Source organism: Cornus florida, unplaced genomic scaffold, assembly GCF_030987335.1.
Source record: "Cornus florida cultivar Cherokee Brave unplaced genomic scaffold, ASM3098733v1 CherokeeBrave_3.0.0_Hap2_Chr03, whole genome shotgun sequence".
Classification (NCBI taxonomy): domain Eukaryota; kingdom Viridiplantae; phylum Streptophyta; class Magnoliopsida; order Cornales; family Cornaceae; genus Cornus; species Cornus florida.
Genome location: NW_026775573.1, coordinates 13,410,471 through 13,429,204, shown reverse-complemented (window position 1 = coordinate 13,429,204; position 18,734 = coordinate 13,410,471). Strand labels below are relative to the sequence as shown.

At 35.4% G+C, this 18,734-nt stretch overlaps 1 protein-coding gene across 5 annotated transcripts in view; it reads right to left on the bottom strand.

The window, feature by feature from the left end:
- LOC132299540 (pleiotropic drug resistance protein 3-like) overlaps positions 1–18,185 on the bottom strand; it is a 30,896-nt gene extending 12,711 nt beyond the window's left edge. The window contains exons 1-7 of one of the 5 annotated variants that reach the window (XM_059796236.1): positions 8,938–11,941; positions 8,320–8,823; positions 7,438–7,561; positions 6,510–6,595; positions 1,478–1,562; positions 411–570; positions 241–317 (exon numbers count right to left, since the gene is read on the bottom strand). In XM_059796236.1, the coding sequence (XP_059652219.1) occupies positions 241–317; positions 411–570; positions 1,478–1,562; positions 6,510–6,595; positions 7,438–7,446 (417 nt within the window). In that variant the 5' untranslated portion in view covers positions 7,447–7,561; positions 8,320–8,823; positions 8,938–11,941. Of the gene's footprint in view, positions 1–240; positions 318–410; positions 571–1,477; positions 1,563–6,509; positions 6,596–7,437; positions 7,562–8,319; positions 11,942–13,891; positions 14,456–18,162 lie in introns of those variants that run through there. The other 4 variants (XM_059796239.1, XM_059796237.1, XM_059796235.1 and 1 more) reach the window with 4 other exon arrangements.
- Between the last annotated feature and the right edge of the window lie 549 nt (positions 18,186–18,734).

Below are 18,734 nucleotides of genomic sequence, written 5' to 3'. Positions count from 1 at the left end.
GCAGTATTTTCAAACTTTCCACGAAAAAAGAAAGCATATCATCAATATAGTCTCTATATATAGCCAAACCTACGGTTTTAACTCTTAACTGTGCTCATATCTATACAAAGAAAAATATTCTGATCAATATTTCTGACAAAGCCATCAGATATTTTAAAAATGACAGATTATCTCCCTCACAGAACATAATAACAACTCCTCAAATATGGAAAGGCAGAAGAGAAGAGATGCTAAAATTACCTTCATATAAGTATCTATATCTGGATCTGGAACAATTCCTGCCTGTTTCTCCCTTCTGCTGAGCTCAAATATAATCTCTTTGCAGGTAGAAAAGTTATTTTATTATAATTATAACCATACCTATATCCACAGCTAAAATGATCTTAGTTGTGTGCCCAAACCAGACATACCTGCTCGGCTTCCAACACCCTGACAGCAGGCTGAAAAATCAAGTGTTTCCCTCACAGTCATCTCAGCAATGTGTTGGTCATATTGGCTTATATAAGCAGAGGTTTTCTGGGGTACAAACTCTTCCAGTTTGTATCCATTGTAAGAAACTTCCCCTCTAACCTGTTGATAGGACAGAGCATAAATTATTTCCAAGAGTATGAATATGATGTGCATCTTAAAGCAGCTTTTGGCGACCAATCAAAAGACAACTGAAGATTCCATAAATTATGTATAATTTTTAGTTACACTTGCAAAGTATATAATATGTTGACCTATACTCACAATGCAAGCATTTAAAGTCTTCAATTGTGTTAGGGTCGAGACAGTTTCAATCTTAACCTCTTCCAAACTTCAACCCAAAAGAACTTGAGAAAGTTGTAAATTCCAAACAAGTCCCAACTGAGAACATTTCAACCTTAACCTCTTCCAGTTTATTGTGGTACATGAACATTTCTTTTTCACAGTAATACATCATCTGCTCTCCGCACCATACATCTAGAGGGTAGTCCCTTGCGTTGTTCATTGACTCTGATTTAAAAGCTATCCCACCGTAGTAACCAATAAATATTTCTAAAATTAGATGGTTCTTGTGGGTATATGCTACACACAGGGAACAGGTAACTCTAATTTTACAAGGACATATTACATAATAGTTACTAGTATTCAAAACATGAATATATATATCTATATAAGAGGCAACTTTCCGCCTGTTGAAATTTAGATTAAATGACTCTATTTTAGTACAATTTGCATGGTGAGGCCCTCTGGACTGTATGCCAGAAATAAACAAGCTGAATCCATTTCTTTAAGAATAAAACAGTAGTGCCATTGTGCCAACTACAACGCAAAAGAACTTGAGAAAATTTTAAGTTCCAAACAAGTCTCATTTGAGCTTTTTGCATTTTCAATTGTGCAGATTTGCTCTATAAATCAACTTTAAGGATAATTATTTTGTGCATGCTAATATTTGTTTAGGTCTCTCACAAGGTTATTATTAAGAAGATGAAGTGTATAAAAAGGTAGACACCTTGAGAGGTTTTTTCAGATTTCCAGAAAGTGCCTTCAGAAAAGATGTCTTCCCACATCCAGGAGGACCAAGCAGTAGAGTCATTCTGCAAAAAGATGAGCATCCTTAAATAAACTAATAAATTACTAAATTCAACAAGCAAAAACTTGATGAAAAAAATGTTGCGTATCTTGCCTATGAAACTTCACAAAAAGTATCTTTCTCACTGGTAACGAAAATTGAAATAGAGAACTGTTTCAAGGCAACCATATACTTGTGCACAAAAATGAACTAAATGGAAGTTTTATGGGCATGGCAAACCCCAACTGCGTAAATCCGTCAGTGTGCAATTTTGATTGATAAAATTCAACCTACTGATTTATCATTCTGGTAGAGAACAGTGGCAGCAGCCTTTTAAAGTATATAATAGGCGTGGCAAGGAAGGTTCTAAGGCTCAAACCTTAATTTGGCACATGCTAGACGATGGGGGTCCACTTGAAGTCTTGCATAATTAGGGGGTTTGGTCAAATTTCATTATTTTGGTAATTGCATTAATTATGGAAAATCTGCATTGTTTTGGTAAATTGCATAATTAGATTAAATTGCATCAATTAAGATATCTGTTACTTTATTAAGTTAGAGTCAACTTTTGATTACCTCCATTGTAGGGTAATCCAAGGCCCAAGGGTCATCTTTTATTATAAAAGGATACTATGTAATTCGGAAGACTCAGCGAATGATTGAATAAAATTATCCTTCGAGATTTCTTTGTGAGTGATTCACAAATTCTAAGGGTGTGAGGCATTCTCTAGGTGTGATACCTAGGTCCTATTAGAGTGATTCTAATAGGCTTTTCTTTGTTAATTTCAATCCTTCTTTTCTACTAACAACCCCTGAATCTTAGCTTTGTTTCTGAATTTCCAGCCCACTCTTATTTACTTTCTTCTATTTGGGCCTGTCCTTTGTCCTACATCACATTCTCTCGAGTTCGAAAAATATTGAGTCATGTTAAAAATATTCAAACAGTGAAAATCATTTAATTTAATTTTTGGTTGAAGAAGGAAAGGATGGACCACCAAATTGCATGGCAACCATATACTTGTGCACAAAAGTGAACTAAACGGAAGTTATATGGGCATGGCAAACCCCAACTAAGTAAATCCGTCAGTGTGCAATTTCGATTGATAAAATTCAACCAACTGATTTATCATTCTCTCAAGTTTGAAATATATTGAGTCGTGTTAAAAATATTCCAACAGTGAAAATCATTTAATTTAATTTTTGGTTAAAGAAGGAAAGGACATATTACATAATAGTTACTCGGACTCGGCTCATTTACTAAACAAACGAGTGAACAACTCGGTTCATTTGCAGCCCTACCTGCACATCCTTCTTTTTCAAAAGTTACAAAAGGAGGTATTTATCGGGCTAAGCAACACTTAGTTGGAGGCCATAGGAATGTAAGTGCATGCACAAGATGCCCAGTTAGTGTTAGAGAAGAAATCAAAGAGTACACGAGTAAGGAAAAGGAAGAAAAAGATCAAATGAATTTGTTACATAATGATGACATTAATTTCATTGATGGAGAGGATGAGGAAGACGTTGAGGAAGTTAGCAATCAGGGAAAAAGGGTAGCTAGTGCTAGTGTCAATTCCTCAAAGAGGCAAAAATAAAAGGGACCGATTGATTTATATTTCACTCCCAGACCAGAAATTGTGGTACAAAAAAGAAAGGAGGAGGGAAAACAGACAACCATTAATGATGCATGCAAGAAAGAGTTTAGAGGAAGAACGTGTGCTGCTTTCGCAAGGTGGATGAATGATGCAGGAATTGCATTCAATGCTGTTAAGTATGATAGCTTTGTCGAGGCTGTTGAAGCATTTGGACAATATGATCCTGGCATGAAACCACCTAGTTATCATGAGGTGAGAGTTCCTTTGCTTAGGAAGGAATTGGATAATACAAATGCTTCGATGAATGACCATAGAGAGGAGTGGTCAAAATTTGGATGCTCATTAATGGCAGATGGGTGGACAGACATGAGAGGGAGAATATTGATTAATTTCCTAGTAAATAGTGTAAGGGGAACCATGTTTATTGAATCGATAGATACTTCTTCTTATTCAAAGGATGGTGAAAAGATGTTTGACTTACTTAATAAATTTGTGAAGCGCATTGGAGTAGCAAATGTTGTCCAAGTCGTCACAGATAGTGACTCAATCAATAAGTATGACGGTAAGAATGTTCAATGTTTTATATACTTTTAGAGTTTAGATTCTTTACAAATATATAATTTAAATCAATTTTGATTTCCTCATTCTCTTTATATCATTTTTTTTTTCCGTTTGGTTTCAAATAGGGAGGATGTTAGAGAAAGAACACCCACATTTGTATTGGACACCGTGTGCTGCTCATTGCTTAGACTTGATCTTGGAAGACATTGGGAAAATACTGTCCATCTCTAAAACAATGAAGAGGGAAGTGGAGTTGAATAGTTATATTTATATGCGTCCAAAGTTATTGAACATTATGAGGCGCTTTACTCACAAAAGGGAGTTGTTTAGGCCCGCTAAGACTCAATTTGCTACTTCTTTCATCACATAATCAAGTATTCACAAGCAAAAGAATAACTTGAGAAAGATGTTTACTTCGGAAGAATGGAGTCGTAGCTTCTTATGTTTTGATGCCTTCCTTTTGGAACACTATTGTCTTTAGCCTTAAGGTTTCCGGTCCTCTTATTCTGTTTTAGAGATTAGTTGATGATGAGAGAAAGCCTCCCATGGGATACATTTATGACACTATGGATAGGGCAAAAGAAGCCTTTGCAAAATCATTTGGGGAAATAAAAGAGAAATACAAGGAAATTTTTGAAACCATTGATAAGAGGTGGAATGTTCAACTTCATCGCCCTTTGCACGCAGCAGATTTTTATTTGAACCCAGAGTTATTTTATTCAAATCCGAATATTGAAGAAGATGAAGAGATTGCAAAGGGTTTGTATGAATGCATTGCAAGGTTAGTACCGAACATCAAAGAACAAGACAAAATTACTAAGGAGCTATCCTTATATTCTAAAGCTAGGGGCCTCTTTGGTAATCTCTTTGCTATTAGACAGAGATGTACATGAGGACCACGTAAAGTGGTAAAGTATATTAAGTTAGTATAGCTAAGTTTTTAAATTATTTTGACAATAGAGTCGATACAAAGATGAAGCTAAAGTTGCTAAACTTCATTACTAATTTTTTTTAATAGCTAATTGGTAGGAAGCTTATGGCAAGTCAACAAAACATCTCCAAAAGTTTGCTATAAAGGTTTTAAGCCTTACTTGCAGTTCTTCTAGTTGTGAACGAAAATGGAGCGTGTTTGAGCATGTAAGTATATACTATCTACTAACTAGGTTTGTAATTTAATTGTTGAAAATTAAATTTTTAAGTTTTTATACTTAATAGTTAAAGTTGAATTTATTGTAGCTTCATAACAAGAAAAGAAATAGGCTCGCTCAAACAACTTTGAATGATTTAGTGTTCATCAAATATAATAGGGCATTGAGGCGACGATATAATATGCGTGACACTCTTGATCCCATTTTACTCGATGACATTAATGAGAGCAACGAGAAGTTGAAGGGGAGGATGGATGATTCTAATGCAGAAGATGATCTAGTCTTAGAAGATGATTCCTTGACATGGGGTGATGTTGCTAGTGTTGTTGGTATTGGAGAGGATAGTAGGCACCGGTCTAGATCAAAATCTAGTTCACGGTTACCAACAAAGGCAGTAGGAAGTTCTTCAGTTCGACTTGTGGATGAGGATGAGGATGAGGAAGAGGCAGATTCAAATAAGATAGAAGAGGATCCTGAGAATTATGAATCCTTTAGTGACGATCAAGATGATGTTAAGCTTATTGATGACGAGGATGATATTTAGATTCGTTGGTGTTGTCTTCTACGAAAGAAATGATGATGTCTATGTTTGTTATAGTTTTATCTCATAATTCTCATTAGTGGACTTTTGCATATTTATATTAATATGCTGATTATTCACTGTTGAACTCAAGTACTTGATTTTGTTGGCTTTGGCATCTTTATGTTGAATATTGAACTTAAGTAATTGATTTAGTTGACTTTTACATCTTTATATATACTATTACATCTTTATTGGGTGTTTTTTTTTTTTTTTTTTTTTTTTCCAACGTGCGCCTCGCTTCAATCGGGCACGCGCCTCGCCTTGCGCCTTAGGCTCCAGGAGGCCTTTGCGCTTTTGTGCGCCTTGAGCCTTTAACAACTATGCTGGAGCCTGTGTGATAAACAAATATTATCAACTTGAAAGGGAATATGTCACTGGCTACAAGGCCAATCATTTTTTATGGTCTAACCATTCAAGAATGTGGCATGGTAAAAAAATAAATAAAAATCTTTGTAAATCAGCATCACTAAAATAAGGATTCCCAGTTAGATTAGTGACAAGACAATAAAGGAAACAATTGAAAATGAATGCTTCCATTAGAAGGTGAAACCAACAGAAAGATGAGGAAAGCTGATGAGCTGGTTGGTCACATGTGATGATTACCAATCTTGCTTACTGGTAAACGAATTAATTTGCTTCAAGTTAGAGATGCTAACAAGAAATAAGTAAGACAAAAAGGAACGTCAGTTGAGGTTGTTAACCATCATCTCCTCTAAAGGCTTAAGCTGTTAGACATGTTGTACCTTTAATATTCAAATCCTCTAACATGGCCCCTCACATGTGGCCCTCTTTTGGTCCAACACGTGTTTCAATTTTAATTATCAGGCTGACGGTGAGGTTTGAACTCAGGACCTTGCCTCCTCTGATACCATGTTAACCACCATGACACCATCTCCTCTAAAAGTTTAAGCTGTTAGAGAGGGTATAACTTTAATAATTAAATCCTCTAAAGAGGTAATGTAAAATAACTAGAATATATATCTGGTTCCTTACATAATGCAAAGTAGAAATCTTAACTAGTTCAAGTAACACTTTTACTGAGTTGCAAATCTGGTGAAGTTAGGTTATATTAAGTTTCAATTGTGTACCTCCCAGGCTTAATGATACCACTGACGTCATTAATGATGGTTATCTTTGCCTCTTGTGACTTTAACCCAGGCAACTTAGCAAAATCCTGCTTAACAGAATGCACCAGTCATTATATATTTAAAACGATAAATAGGGAGCTGCAACCACAACAAAAACTGCTTTTGGACAAATATGCATAAAACATGGATTCACACGTTAATTCTTGCATCCAAAAAGCAAGAAAATGCGACAACAGATGTAACCGAGGTTTTAACATCAAGTAGTATCTCCTCATCTTCTTATATGAGAGGCTAAGGGTTCAAGGCTTCATTGGGCCAATAGGTGGGGTGTGAGTATGTCTGCTTACCAATAAAGAAGAAAAAGAGGGGGAAAGAAGGGGAGGGGGGGGAGGGGAATGGATCATTTTCTTCTATTCTGGCAAGTACTCAAGTGGTGTACCAAATGTTTTCACTTGCACTATATAAACAACAAAACCACTAATGTTTGGCTCAAATAATTACCCCTTCATATTTTAAATGGCAAAAAGAATTATTGATCAAAGCAGTGCATGGGAAAAAATATAATTCATGTAAGGCCTAGAAATGACATTGCTTAGGATTGAATGGATTAGAAATCTGGACAGACTGAATCTGAAACATTTTTTTTCAACATGCCAAGCCATTTGAAGTTGGAAATCTTTTCAGAACTAAAAAATAAATAAATCATAATAAGAACTTTTAAGAAGCAAAATTACTTCATACAGATAACAATCACACCAAATTTGATTGGCAGGTAGAGTGTTGTTGGGTCGGCCAGAATGAATTTGTATTTGTTAAGACACTAACCAGAACCAGCAGTCTGGCAAGGTGGAAATGACCCGTTCCACCGTATAAACATACAGATGAGGGTAAATCTCTAAAGTTACGTCAAGAAAATTAAAATACTTACAAAAAGCATGCTTTTGAGTGAATTCCATAGAGTTGGAAGGGGCTTGCCCTGAACTACCTCACACTCTGCTTCCACTCGCAAATTGTTATATCTCACCTCAACAGTGGGAAATTGTACACCAACTCTACAAGAATCAAATAAAATTTTAGCCCAATAACCCTTGTATAAATTTCTTGAATTGTCATTGCTACAAACACGTACAGGGGAACACGCGGCAAATATGAGGATTCAATAATTCAGGTAATAATAAACTCTTTCAAGGTATCATAAAACATTAAAATTCAAGTTAAAAAGTTACCATAATTTCCACTGGCTAGCACAGAGAACTTGGAGATGTAATGCCACAATGTTATATAGAGAAGAAAATGTATCCAATGAAACAAGTATATCCAAGTATATGTTCACTTCAAGATTCATAGATGTGTGTGTGTGTGCACGCACAAACGCGCTCTTATCTGAGCCACTAAGACCATAACCTTCATTGTCTGGCACAGAACCTGAAGCATCAATGCCACTGAATGGTATATACGGATGACAGTTATGGAAGGAAACTTCCGTCTACAGTGAGAAACTTAATCAACTAATCAATGAAAAAGACAAGCAGCCAATAGATAATGATAAGACGACATCATGTGGAATATTCCACGTCAATATAGTTAGTGGTCACTTTTGTTTCACATTGTTTAGTAGGTCTGTCCAGCGTGAGTAGCATTGCTCTTTACACAATGTAAGCAAATATAACCACGTATATGTGCACTTCAAGATTCTTTTCTATATGACATACACATATACGTAAGTATAAATGACAACATATCCAATGCATGTAAATTTGTAGTGTATTACTTTATGGCATAAAAAAGGAGGGAAAAAAAAATTACTTACTAGTCCATTCTTTTTCTGAGTTTAAGCCACAAGCGAAGATTGTCACACTCAATGTTTTTGATAAGCTTCTCAATGAACAAATGGCATTCAAGAGCACCAAGCTTAGTGACATCAATAACCCTTTTTCCTTTAACCCCATTTTCACCATGTCAAACAAAGATGATTTCAACCTTCCAAAGGTGGGTAATCTCTCTATCTCAGCCCATTGCAATGCACATTCATCATCAACCTCATCACCCTTTACAGAACCCAAATCCGAATTGCTTCGGAAACTAGAAGTATGATGTTGAAATGATGAACAGAGACTTTTTAGCTCTGTTCTCAGTGATTCTATCTCATCATTACCTGCCAACTGCGCCATATTGAGTACTAGGGGATTTCAAACTAGGAATGGTGGGAAGAGGGACAAAGAAGTTGTGGATTTATACACAGATGTGCAGTTTTCTCTTTATTTTTTAGAATAGTATATTTAATGAGGTTAATTGTTGCATCCTTCTCATTCCTCTGTAAAATGTAGTTGAAAAAGTTTAATAAGAGTTGCTACCTTACCAAAAAAGAATAAGGAAAAAGAGATGATATTGTTGTTAAGGTAATATTTCAATGTAATATTTCACTTACCTTGTATAGCACGCACCAAGTGTAACTTTCACTAACCTCGTTGACTTGTATAGCTCTGTCGGGACCCACCCCTCAGTATCTGGATATTGTCTGTTTTGAGAAGAAAGTCTACAATACCCCGGAAGACCGTACCCTCGAGTGTAACAACCCTCAACCTAGCCAGACACAATATTGTCAGCTTTTAGCCCCCCCGGACCAGATACTTCCCATTGGTCACCCATCTTGATACTACTTTAGGTTATGCACGCTTAACTCTGGAATTCTGGTGGGTTGATGGCCATCACGGCTTTAAAACGCGTTGTGTCATAGAAGGGTGTTGAATCTACATATAGCACTTGCCCCATCCACACCCATATGATGTGAAGACAGAGTCTTCTTTTTCCTTTTCCGATTTTTCCGTCATTCATTATTTATTTATTATTTATTTATTTTATTATTTGATTTATTCTTTTTCTGCGTTGCCTTTGGGTTTTGTTGCTCCCGAGGTAGGCTTCGGTGTTCGAAACTGATTTCCGACACCACGTGCATTGCATTATTTTATCTTTTATTGCCCACGAATGTCTTAATTTCATTGTAAAGCATGCTCGTTTATTTTTTATTTCCAGGGGTATGGATGCATTGTTTATTCGGAAACGTTTTTGTTTTTCGGGGTGCTTTGTGTAATTATGTTTCTGGGATATTTTGCTTAGGGACCATTTTACAAATATTTCTTTGAGATATTTAGAGGAAGGACCTCTTTGCAATTTTTGAAAGGTGTGACAAGTCACCTTTTCCATGGACCACATGTTGACTTTTGGGTGAAACACTTGGAAGTTTAGGATGGTAACAAATGTAAGGCTTAGATTAAGCCTAGTGAGGAGGCCTAGGATCATGACAAGTGGAGGGTGGATGCGTGTGTGTGAGAAAGAGGTAGTGTTGGTGTAGTATATTTGACTACACAAAGCCATTTAGTTAGTGGATTTTCTTGTGAAAAGTTGTCTTCCTCACTTGACCGCCATTGAAGCACCTTGAACCCTAGCCACCACTTCTTAAATTCGAACCCCTTTCCTTGGGATTTTGGTCTTCCACCTTGAAGACAAAAGTTCCCTCTCTTCCTTTTCTAGAACACCTTTGCTCAGTTTTTCTGTTTGATTTCATTTGTCTTGGATTCTAGAGGAACAATCCTCTAGTGAGGTAGGGAATGTCATATGTTTATACCCTTAGTGTTTTATGCGTTCTTGGAGTTGATATACATTGTTTACATGTCCTTTTCATATTCTAGGGTTGTATATAGTTGTACCTTGTATGAAATTAACTTAGGACTTTGTATTATTTAAGGCTTATACACGATCTTTGTTTGGTGTTAATATTACTTCATTTAGTGATGTTTTGAAATCTTATGATTCTATTTAGAGTAACTATTGAATCTCTATCGTATTGTTGCCAATGATTTGATTGTGTATTTAGTATTATGTTGATGTTTGAATCATGGAATTGAAACTCCAATTGTAATAACATGAATGAAATTCTTGTGTTGACAACATTGTTGTAACTTAGTGGAATTCATATTCTGATCTTGTTATAGCATTTGTCATTGTAGCTTGAGGACTTAGGGCATGACTTGTGTGGGATTCCTATATGGTTGTGCATTATATACTTAGTATATTTGTGTTATAATTTGTTGATTTTGGAAACTTGGAGTGTCGTTGTATGACATAGCTAGAATAAGGTTCTAGTGCGGAGGGTTCGAGTTCCTCCCAAATTGTGCGCACTAGGGTAGTTCCCGGCGGGCTAGTAACCCAAAATAGCTATTATACGTTTGGTTTTATCCGGCGTGATGTCCAAGTATTTCCATATTGTTGATTTCACATTTAGTTTCAAGTTGATAACACTAAATTGTTGTAACTTGTTTTTGGCTTTGTTGGTTCCAATTTTGTTTAATTGTGGTATTCATTCTGGATTATGTTTTTATAGTTTCAAAGGTAGCTTTAGGATGCTCCCTTAGCACCAAATTGAACTTAGACGTTAGGTGGCATGATCCACGTGTATCCGTTTATATTAACTTGCAAAACAGTTAAAACTTTAGGCATGTGCATTATCCCACGGAGTAACTTGTTTACTCACCCAAGTTGATTGTGGTTTTTTAAGTAAAGAAGTCCTCTTCTTGGATGGACATCACTCTTAGTCCTATTGTTCCTTTAGTGTCATGATCACACTTCTTTTGAATGCATGTAAAGTGTTTAGCATGCCCTTTTGTATATTTTTGCAACCATGGGTGTATGGTTTACATTTCAAACCCTTCTTTGTAATGAGGCCTTAGAGCCATTTGTATTCTATTTTGACACGTATTTATCATTTGTATACGAATTCAAGTACTTCTATGCGTTTAATTTACATGTTGGACCAATGCATGAGGGTAAAATGAGACTTAAGAAACCCTTTTAAATTTCTGGTGTATGGCAGGTTCTTTAGCACTTTCTCGAGGCATTTCGATAGATCGAAATTCCATTTCGGATGATCGGTTGCTTTTCAAATTCTAATTGAACAGCTCAGTTCCAATTCCAGTAGCCTTCCATCTTTTTGAGCCACAACCAGTAGGCCGTTTCTTCATTTCGGACGACCGGAGTGTGGTGCACCTTTGGCTCATTTCGGTTGACCGAAATGCTGCTGCATTGTGGGCCTTGTTTGGTTTGTTGTTTTAGCATGTTGGAACCATTCATATGTTCACACTTTGCACCATTAACCTTGTATAGGCCACCTAATTGTGCACATGGTCTAGTTTGACCTAGATCGTGCCTCCTTGAGCGTCGTTGGTGCCCAAAGGTACCATTTGACCATTTTGACTTAGCTTCCACATTTGGACCTGTTATCGGGTCAGTTATCGGGTTACTCGCTAACTCACCGAGTTTTTCAGAATTCAAGGCCGTCACAGGTGATGTGAGATTGTGCACCACTGCACCTGTAGCTCGCCCAGTGGGGTAGCGTATTGGTGCCACCTGCACATACTCACACATACCTGCCCACAAGGTCGTCACAATCACCCCCCCCCCCCCCCTCCCCCCTCCCCCCTCTTTGGGGTCCAAAGTCCCCGTTGACCACACTTCCGGCTGGGTCAGGCTCTGATACCATTTGTAATAACCCTCACCTTAGCCAAACACAATATTGTCCCTTTTTTACTTCCCCGGACAGGAGACTTCCCAGGGGGTCACCCATCCTGGTACTACTCTAGGATAAGCACACTTAACTCTGGAATTCTGATGGGTTCATGGCCATCACGGCTTTAAAACACGTTGTATCATAGAAGGGTGTTGAATCTAAATATAGCACTTACCCCATCCACACCCAGGCGATGTGAGATTGTGCACTTGTAGCTCGCCCAATGTGGTAGCGTATTGGTGCCACCTGCACACGCTCACACACATCCACCCACAAGATCGCCACACCAAGCCTCTCAACCTTTGGATCATCAATCAGGTGGTCCCACCATCACATCCAACGACTAAGAGCCCTGGGGTACGGTACCCGGGGTATTGTAGAATTTTTCGTCCATTTTGCACACTCCCATATAAGTGCCACCAACCGTCACAATCGCCCCCCCCCTTAGGACCCAATGTCCTTGCTCGCTGTGGTCTAACCCTCACAGGCTTGTGCATGCTCCTCATTTCCAGCTCGGGATTGATTCTAATACATCTGCCAGGACATGGGTAGATATTGTTCGTTTTACACAATCTCGATTTTTGAAGCGCATCTACATAGACATTTCCCTTACAAGTACCAACAACCTCTCTCCCCAAAGACTCTGTGATGTGGGCCATCTCACCAAAGTGTGTAATAATATACAAAGGCTTGACCTTTTCTCCTCACTTTTAATACTATTTCTACTTCTAACATGGTATCAAAGTCATTACCAATGATTATTATTATTATTATTATTAGGGTTAACAACACCCCTCAACTATTATTTTCTTGCAAACTGCCCCCTTCTGCCTTAGATTTGCCTCCCTCAACTATTGAAATCTTTCAACTCCTAAGTCCTACCTCCTTCTAACAGCAACTATTATGCTGTTAAAATAGATGGTAAAATGACAAGAGTCGTCAGTGAAAAACACCTATATGGAATGCATAGAGTGTATAACCCCCTATGTGTTCTAAAAAGTCCCTAACATTTAATTTTGGAGCAAACAAGGATCTGAATACTGAGAAGACTAAAGTGCTTCCTCTATAACTGAATAAAAAAATAGGTAAAAAACTAATTAAATGTGAAATGACTAAACTGTCCATCTTTTCTTTTCTTTTTTTGGGTTTCTTCATCATCACTGCTACCAGTAATGGAACAACGGCGACGACTTAATATTTCGTATATATAAAAGGTAAGGTCATTATCAGAAGAAATAATGGCGTTTTTGAATTTTATATCTTAAAAATGACTTCAAACCATTCTCTGCTCATTTTTCAAACTTAATGGACTTACCGGGGTGCTATTTGTCCAAAATGTAAAATGTTTTTCCCACTCTACCCAAATTACAATAATAAAATAAAAACCTTACTAATTTGTAAAAACAGAACAAACAAACAAACAAACAAAAATTCTGAAATTTTCTAATTTGTAAAAACCCACTAAACTCTCGGTGTTGGTCTCTCATTGCCCCGCCATCTCTCTATCATCGCTCTCTTGTGGCTGGCTCCCTTCCTCTTCACTCCCTATTGAATAGATGATAAAGATGCATAACCTCAATACCTCCAACGCGATCTCACAATAATAAACACAAACACAAGTGCTGTAAAATCTCTAGACCAACATGAAGATGAATCTCGAGAATTTACAACAAGAAGATGGGTAAACATTGCAAGCTAAATGTATATCTAAATACACACATGCGCACACATATAGATTATGGACAAATTCACAAATGGGTAAGTGCGACAATGAGATAAATATGCCAGTATGTGTCAAAGAATGGGTTTCTGGCAGTACTCATATTAACATTGACCCTCTTGGCTTCGAAAACGGCGATTATGCTCCGCTTCGTCATCGCCGCCATCGCCGAACCCCAGACCACCACTTATTCCACCAAACACCGCCGCCGCCGCCGCCGTACTCCTCCTCCGCCCTTCCATCATCTCTCACCTTCAAGCAACCGCCGCCTCCTCTCACCTTCTTCCACATCCTATGCCCTGGGACTCGTACCGGCAGCGTCGCCGGCAAGGGAGGTGCAATCATCCGCATTGACGACTACATTCCCGGTTGCGAATAGCGTGTGATCGTAATCGGCGCAAATTCAACCAAGAAAGAGAGTAGTTTGGTAGAGTGGAAAAGAAATGAAATGATTTAGGAGAAAATAAATTGTTTGCTTCATTAATAAAGGAAAAGAAAATAAATGATATTAGTAAATCATGTTTAAAGAAAGAAATGAAATTATTCATACTAAATTTTATTTTTTAAATTTTATATTTTATATTTTTTATTAAACACATTTTTTTATTTCTTTTTATTAATATTCTTTTCTTTTCCTTTCATTTTCATTTTACCGAACTCACCTTATTTAACAACTTAATGGAAAGAAGGGTACACATAATTTTTAATGCCATGGGTGGAGAAATTACGAATTCAACAAGCAGGGTTACCCACAATTCCTAATTAAATGAATAAAGGTCAAATGCGTTTAGACACTTGAGTGATGTTTAATAAAATTGATAAGTATTAAAAAAATTAAGAATTATAAGATTATATAGTTGACTTGTATGTGTTGAACATATATCTAAACTTAAGACTTAGGGTTATACCACCTCCACGATCATTAGATGAAGAAATTAAGGTAAAGCTTTATGAATTAATAAGCCATAAAATTATTATTAACAAGAGTGCTCTCACTATTCGAGTGCTCTCCCGCTCTCTATGTGACTTAATTCATGAATTCAACCGGATTACACACAACCCACAACTGTGAACCCTAACAGCCAAATTGAATTTTAACTTCCAACAGATAACAATCTCGTTAGCCCTTGTTAGTCTGGGTCTAAATACTTTTCTTGCCTAAAATTCCTTTGGGCTTGGGCTTCTACTGTAATACCTATAATATTGGGCTATATTTAGTATTACCTTCTGGGTTGATTCTTTTCCCTTTTGTAGTTGGGCCAAAAACACACTGTACATACCTACTTCATATATACAATTTACTTCAATTTTTGGGAAAAATTAAATTAAATCAAAACAATAAATATAAAAATTAAAATATTAATATTAATATATTTTCCATTATTGTTTAAAAATTGATACTTAATTAAGAATTCACGTTTAATGGATAATTAATAAAATAACATAATTTACTTAAATCCAAGGAATCAGTAGAACTCTATAGCAATATATTTCATTCTAAAATATAAGTGAAATAATATATGTATTCACTAATATTTGTATTTATAAGTTTTTTATTTAATAAAATTCTCACAAATTTGCTAAAATAATTGAAATACCAACTAACCTCTCTATTAGTTCCTGGATAATCAAGTACTAACTAAAGTCAAATGAAGAAACAAATTAATTAATTCGAAAGAACCTTCTTATCGGTTTTTTAGTCTCATAAATGAAACCTAATTTTCTCACAAGAAAGTTGGAATGCGTAATCACTTTATATAAGAGAGAGAGACAGAGTGGGGCCCAACAAAACAGAAAATGGACTGGTCTTTATGGAATTTGACTTGATAAATGGGGTCTTTTCAGAATTTTATAATGATTTAGTGGGGGATATTATATAATTAATTGAAGTTCTATATGCATAATAGAAATAACAAGAAAGTGCAGTTGAGACTCGAGACAGCTGCTCCCACAACCCTAACTCCCGTTGTTTGATTTAGTGTTGTTGGAGTAGCAATGGGGATCGCATTAAGTGCCCCCACCCCATGGAAAAAGTATTAAATATTCTTAAAGTATGGTACTCACTGTCATACCGAGAGTATTTAATATTTTCTCTATCATATTATCTTAGGTTTACATCCCTTTTTACTTGAGGGCCCTTATTTTTAAAAAATATCTTTATAATACCTCTAAAAATATTTTTATATTTCCAACACACTTGTACATTGACCTCAAAATGGAGAGTTTGAAAATTAATTTAACTTAAAGTCCTTTAAAACTTATAGAAAAATTTTAACCATAATTTGAAAGCATAAATTTATTTGTGAATTAAGTAAATATATGCATTTATATTAATTCAGGAGAGAAAATTGTGCAGATGTCCCTCATTATTAATAAAAATGCATTAACTTTTTTGGTCACACATTTTAGCCTTACTGTGCTTACAACTAGAATTTCTAAAATTATATACCAATCACTATTTTGAGACTTACTGTGTCTTGGATTCATTAGGAAGGAGAAGGAGAAGAAACTAAAGTGTTTTGAGACTTAAATGGCAAAAATGCCAACAATAACAACGATATCATATATACTAAAACTTTTAATTGCCAATTTTCTAAATGAAAATTTTGTATGGTTATTTGTTGTATATGTTAGTAAAGTAATAATTTGTTTTTGTTAAGATATGTTAAATTTTATGTAGTTAAAGATATTAATATTTAGTGAAGATAATAATGATGTATATTTTTTCAAAGTGGAATCAATGTTCTCAAAACATTTTTTTACAAATTGGATTTTTTTAAAAAAAATTAAAAGAATTGCTGAAGAAAAATTAACTCTCTGCCAATGGTTTTTCTTTACCTCTTCTTTTTAACTTATAAATTATCGTTTCCTTTTCTTTATATATTTCTTTCTCTTATCAATTTTTTTTATTTATTTAGGTTGCAATTTTTTTTTTTTTTTTTTTTTTGGGATTTTTCTCAAGGTTTATATACTATAAACAAAATTATTTTACAATTGATTTTAAAATAATTTAAATTTAATTACATGGCAGACATTTGGCCCCCCAAGTTAAGATTTCTGACTCGCCTCTGCCCCTGCCCCTGCCCCAACTTCATTAATTACTAACAAGTAAAAAATAATAATATATAATAATAAATAATAAATGAGACCTAGCTTGCAAAGGAACTCTACCCTACTCTGACCACTCTGAATATACAAAGGCAATATCTGTTAGAATAGTGATAGTGTTGATCACGGAGTAGATCGGTTTTGGTTGGAGCTGGAGCTGGAGCTGGAGCAGGTAAAGTTTAAATCAATTTGTTCTTCAGGATTGGTGAAATTTAAAACAGAATCAATGAGGACTTTTAATTTGAACCGAATCAATCCGTGCAATAATGGATTGGATCGGTTTAGTTTACACGGATTGAACTTTTCAAACAACCCAATATAATTACACTTTATGACCATTAAAATCTCAAATTAATAATTAAAAACATGTAACTAACTTTTTAGCATATATTATCACAAACTTAAATTACCTAATAAAAAAATAAAGTTATAAATCATCCAAAATGAAAATAATATTACAGTACCAAATATAAATTATTCAAATAGAACAGAACAAAACAAAACAAACACTTAAATAGTTATATATATATATATATATATATATATATATATATATATTAAGGTAACGAATTGGATCGGGGCAATTTTTTTCAAGACCCAATCCGTTAACCGAACCGCGAATAACGGATTATTATTTTTCTAAACAATCACTGAACCATGAGATTTGAAAACTGAACCGAACCACACGGATCGAATTAATTCAGACCAAATTAACAAATTATTTGTTCACCCCTAAACAGTGACGAGGGCTCATGCACAAGTACAATATGTGAAGCCAGATAGAGATGTAAAGAGATGGTTGGGTTAGGTTAAAAAAAAAAAAAAGTTAAAAAAATAATAAGAAGAAGAAGAAAAGAGAAAGATTGTGTTATTTTAACAACTTATTTTTATTTTTGAATTTTACTCAATGATGTAAACATTTACCAGGTAAGTCTCCACAAATATGAGAATTTAATGATTCAAGTAACAATGTAAACGTCTAAATGTTATGAACTCTCCTCATCAAGGTTTACTTGAATTTTTGAGAAAAAATAATTCAGATAACATTTTTGGTGGCTATAGATATTTTAAGTAGAATATTAGGGTATATGTTCACTTCAAGATTCATATACTGCATGAATATGAAGATATATATGTGAACTTCAAGATTCTAGCTTGTTAATGAACACATAACATATATATGACAATATATACAACACAGGTATGTCGTATATATGTATTCCTTTATGGACATAAATAAAAAAGAAGAGTACTACACTTACTTGTCCATTCTTTTTTTGAGTTTATGCAACAAGCGAAGATTGTCGTGCTCAATGTGTTTGATAAGTTTCTCAATGAACAAACGACGTTCAAGAGCACCAAGCTTAGTGACATCAACAACTCTTTTTCCATTAATCCCATTTTCATCATATGCACGATCAAACAAAGATGATCTCAATCGTTCAAAAGTGGGCAATCTATCGATCTGAGCCCATTGTAATGCGCATTCATCATCAACCTCATCACCCTTTTCAGAACCCGCCAAATTCGAACTGCTTTGGAAAGTAGAAGTGTGATGCTGAAATGATGAACTGAGAGTACTTCTTAGTGATTCTATCTCATCACTACCCACCAACTGAGCCATATTTTTAGTAACAGAGGACTTCAAACTAGGATTAATAGTGGGAAGAGATCGAGACAAAGAAGTTATGGATTTATAGACTAATAAACTTTAATGCACCAAAAATAGATGATATCCTGAACTGGACCCTACATGAAATACTTGGGTCTTGTTCCGTCAAGTCAATATTTTAAATTTTTTTTATGGAGTAAAGTGTATCACAAATTGGATCAC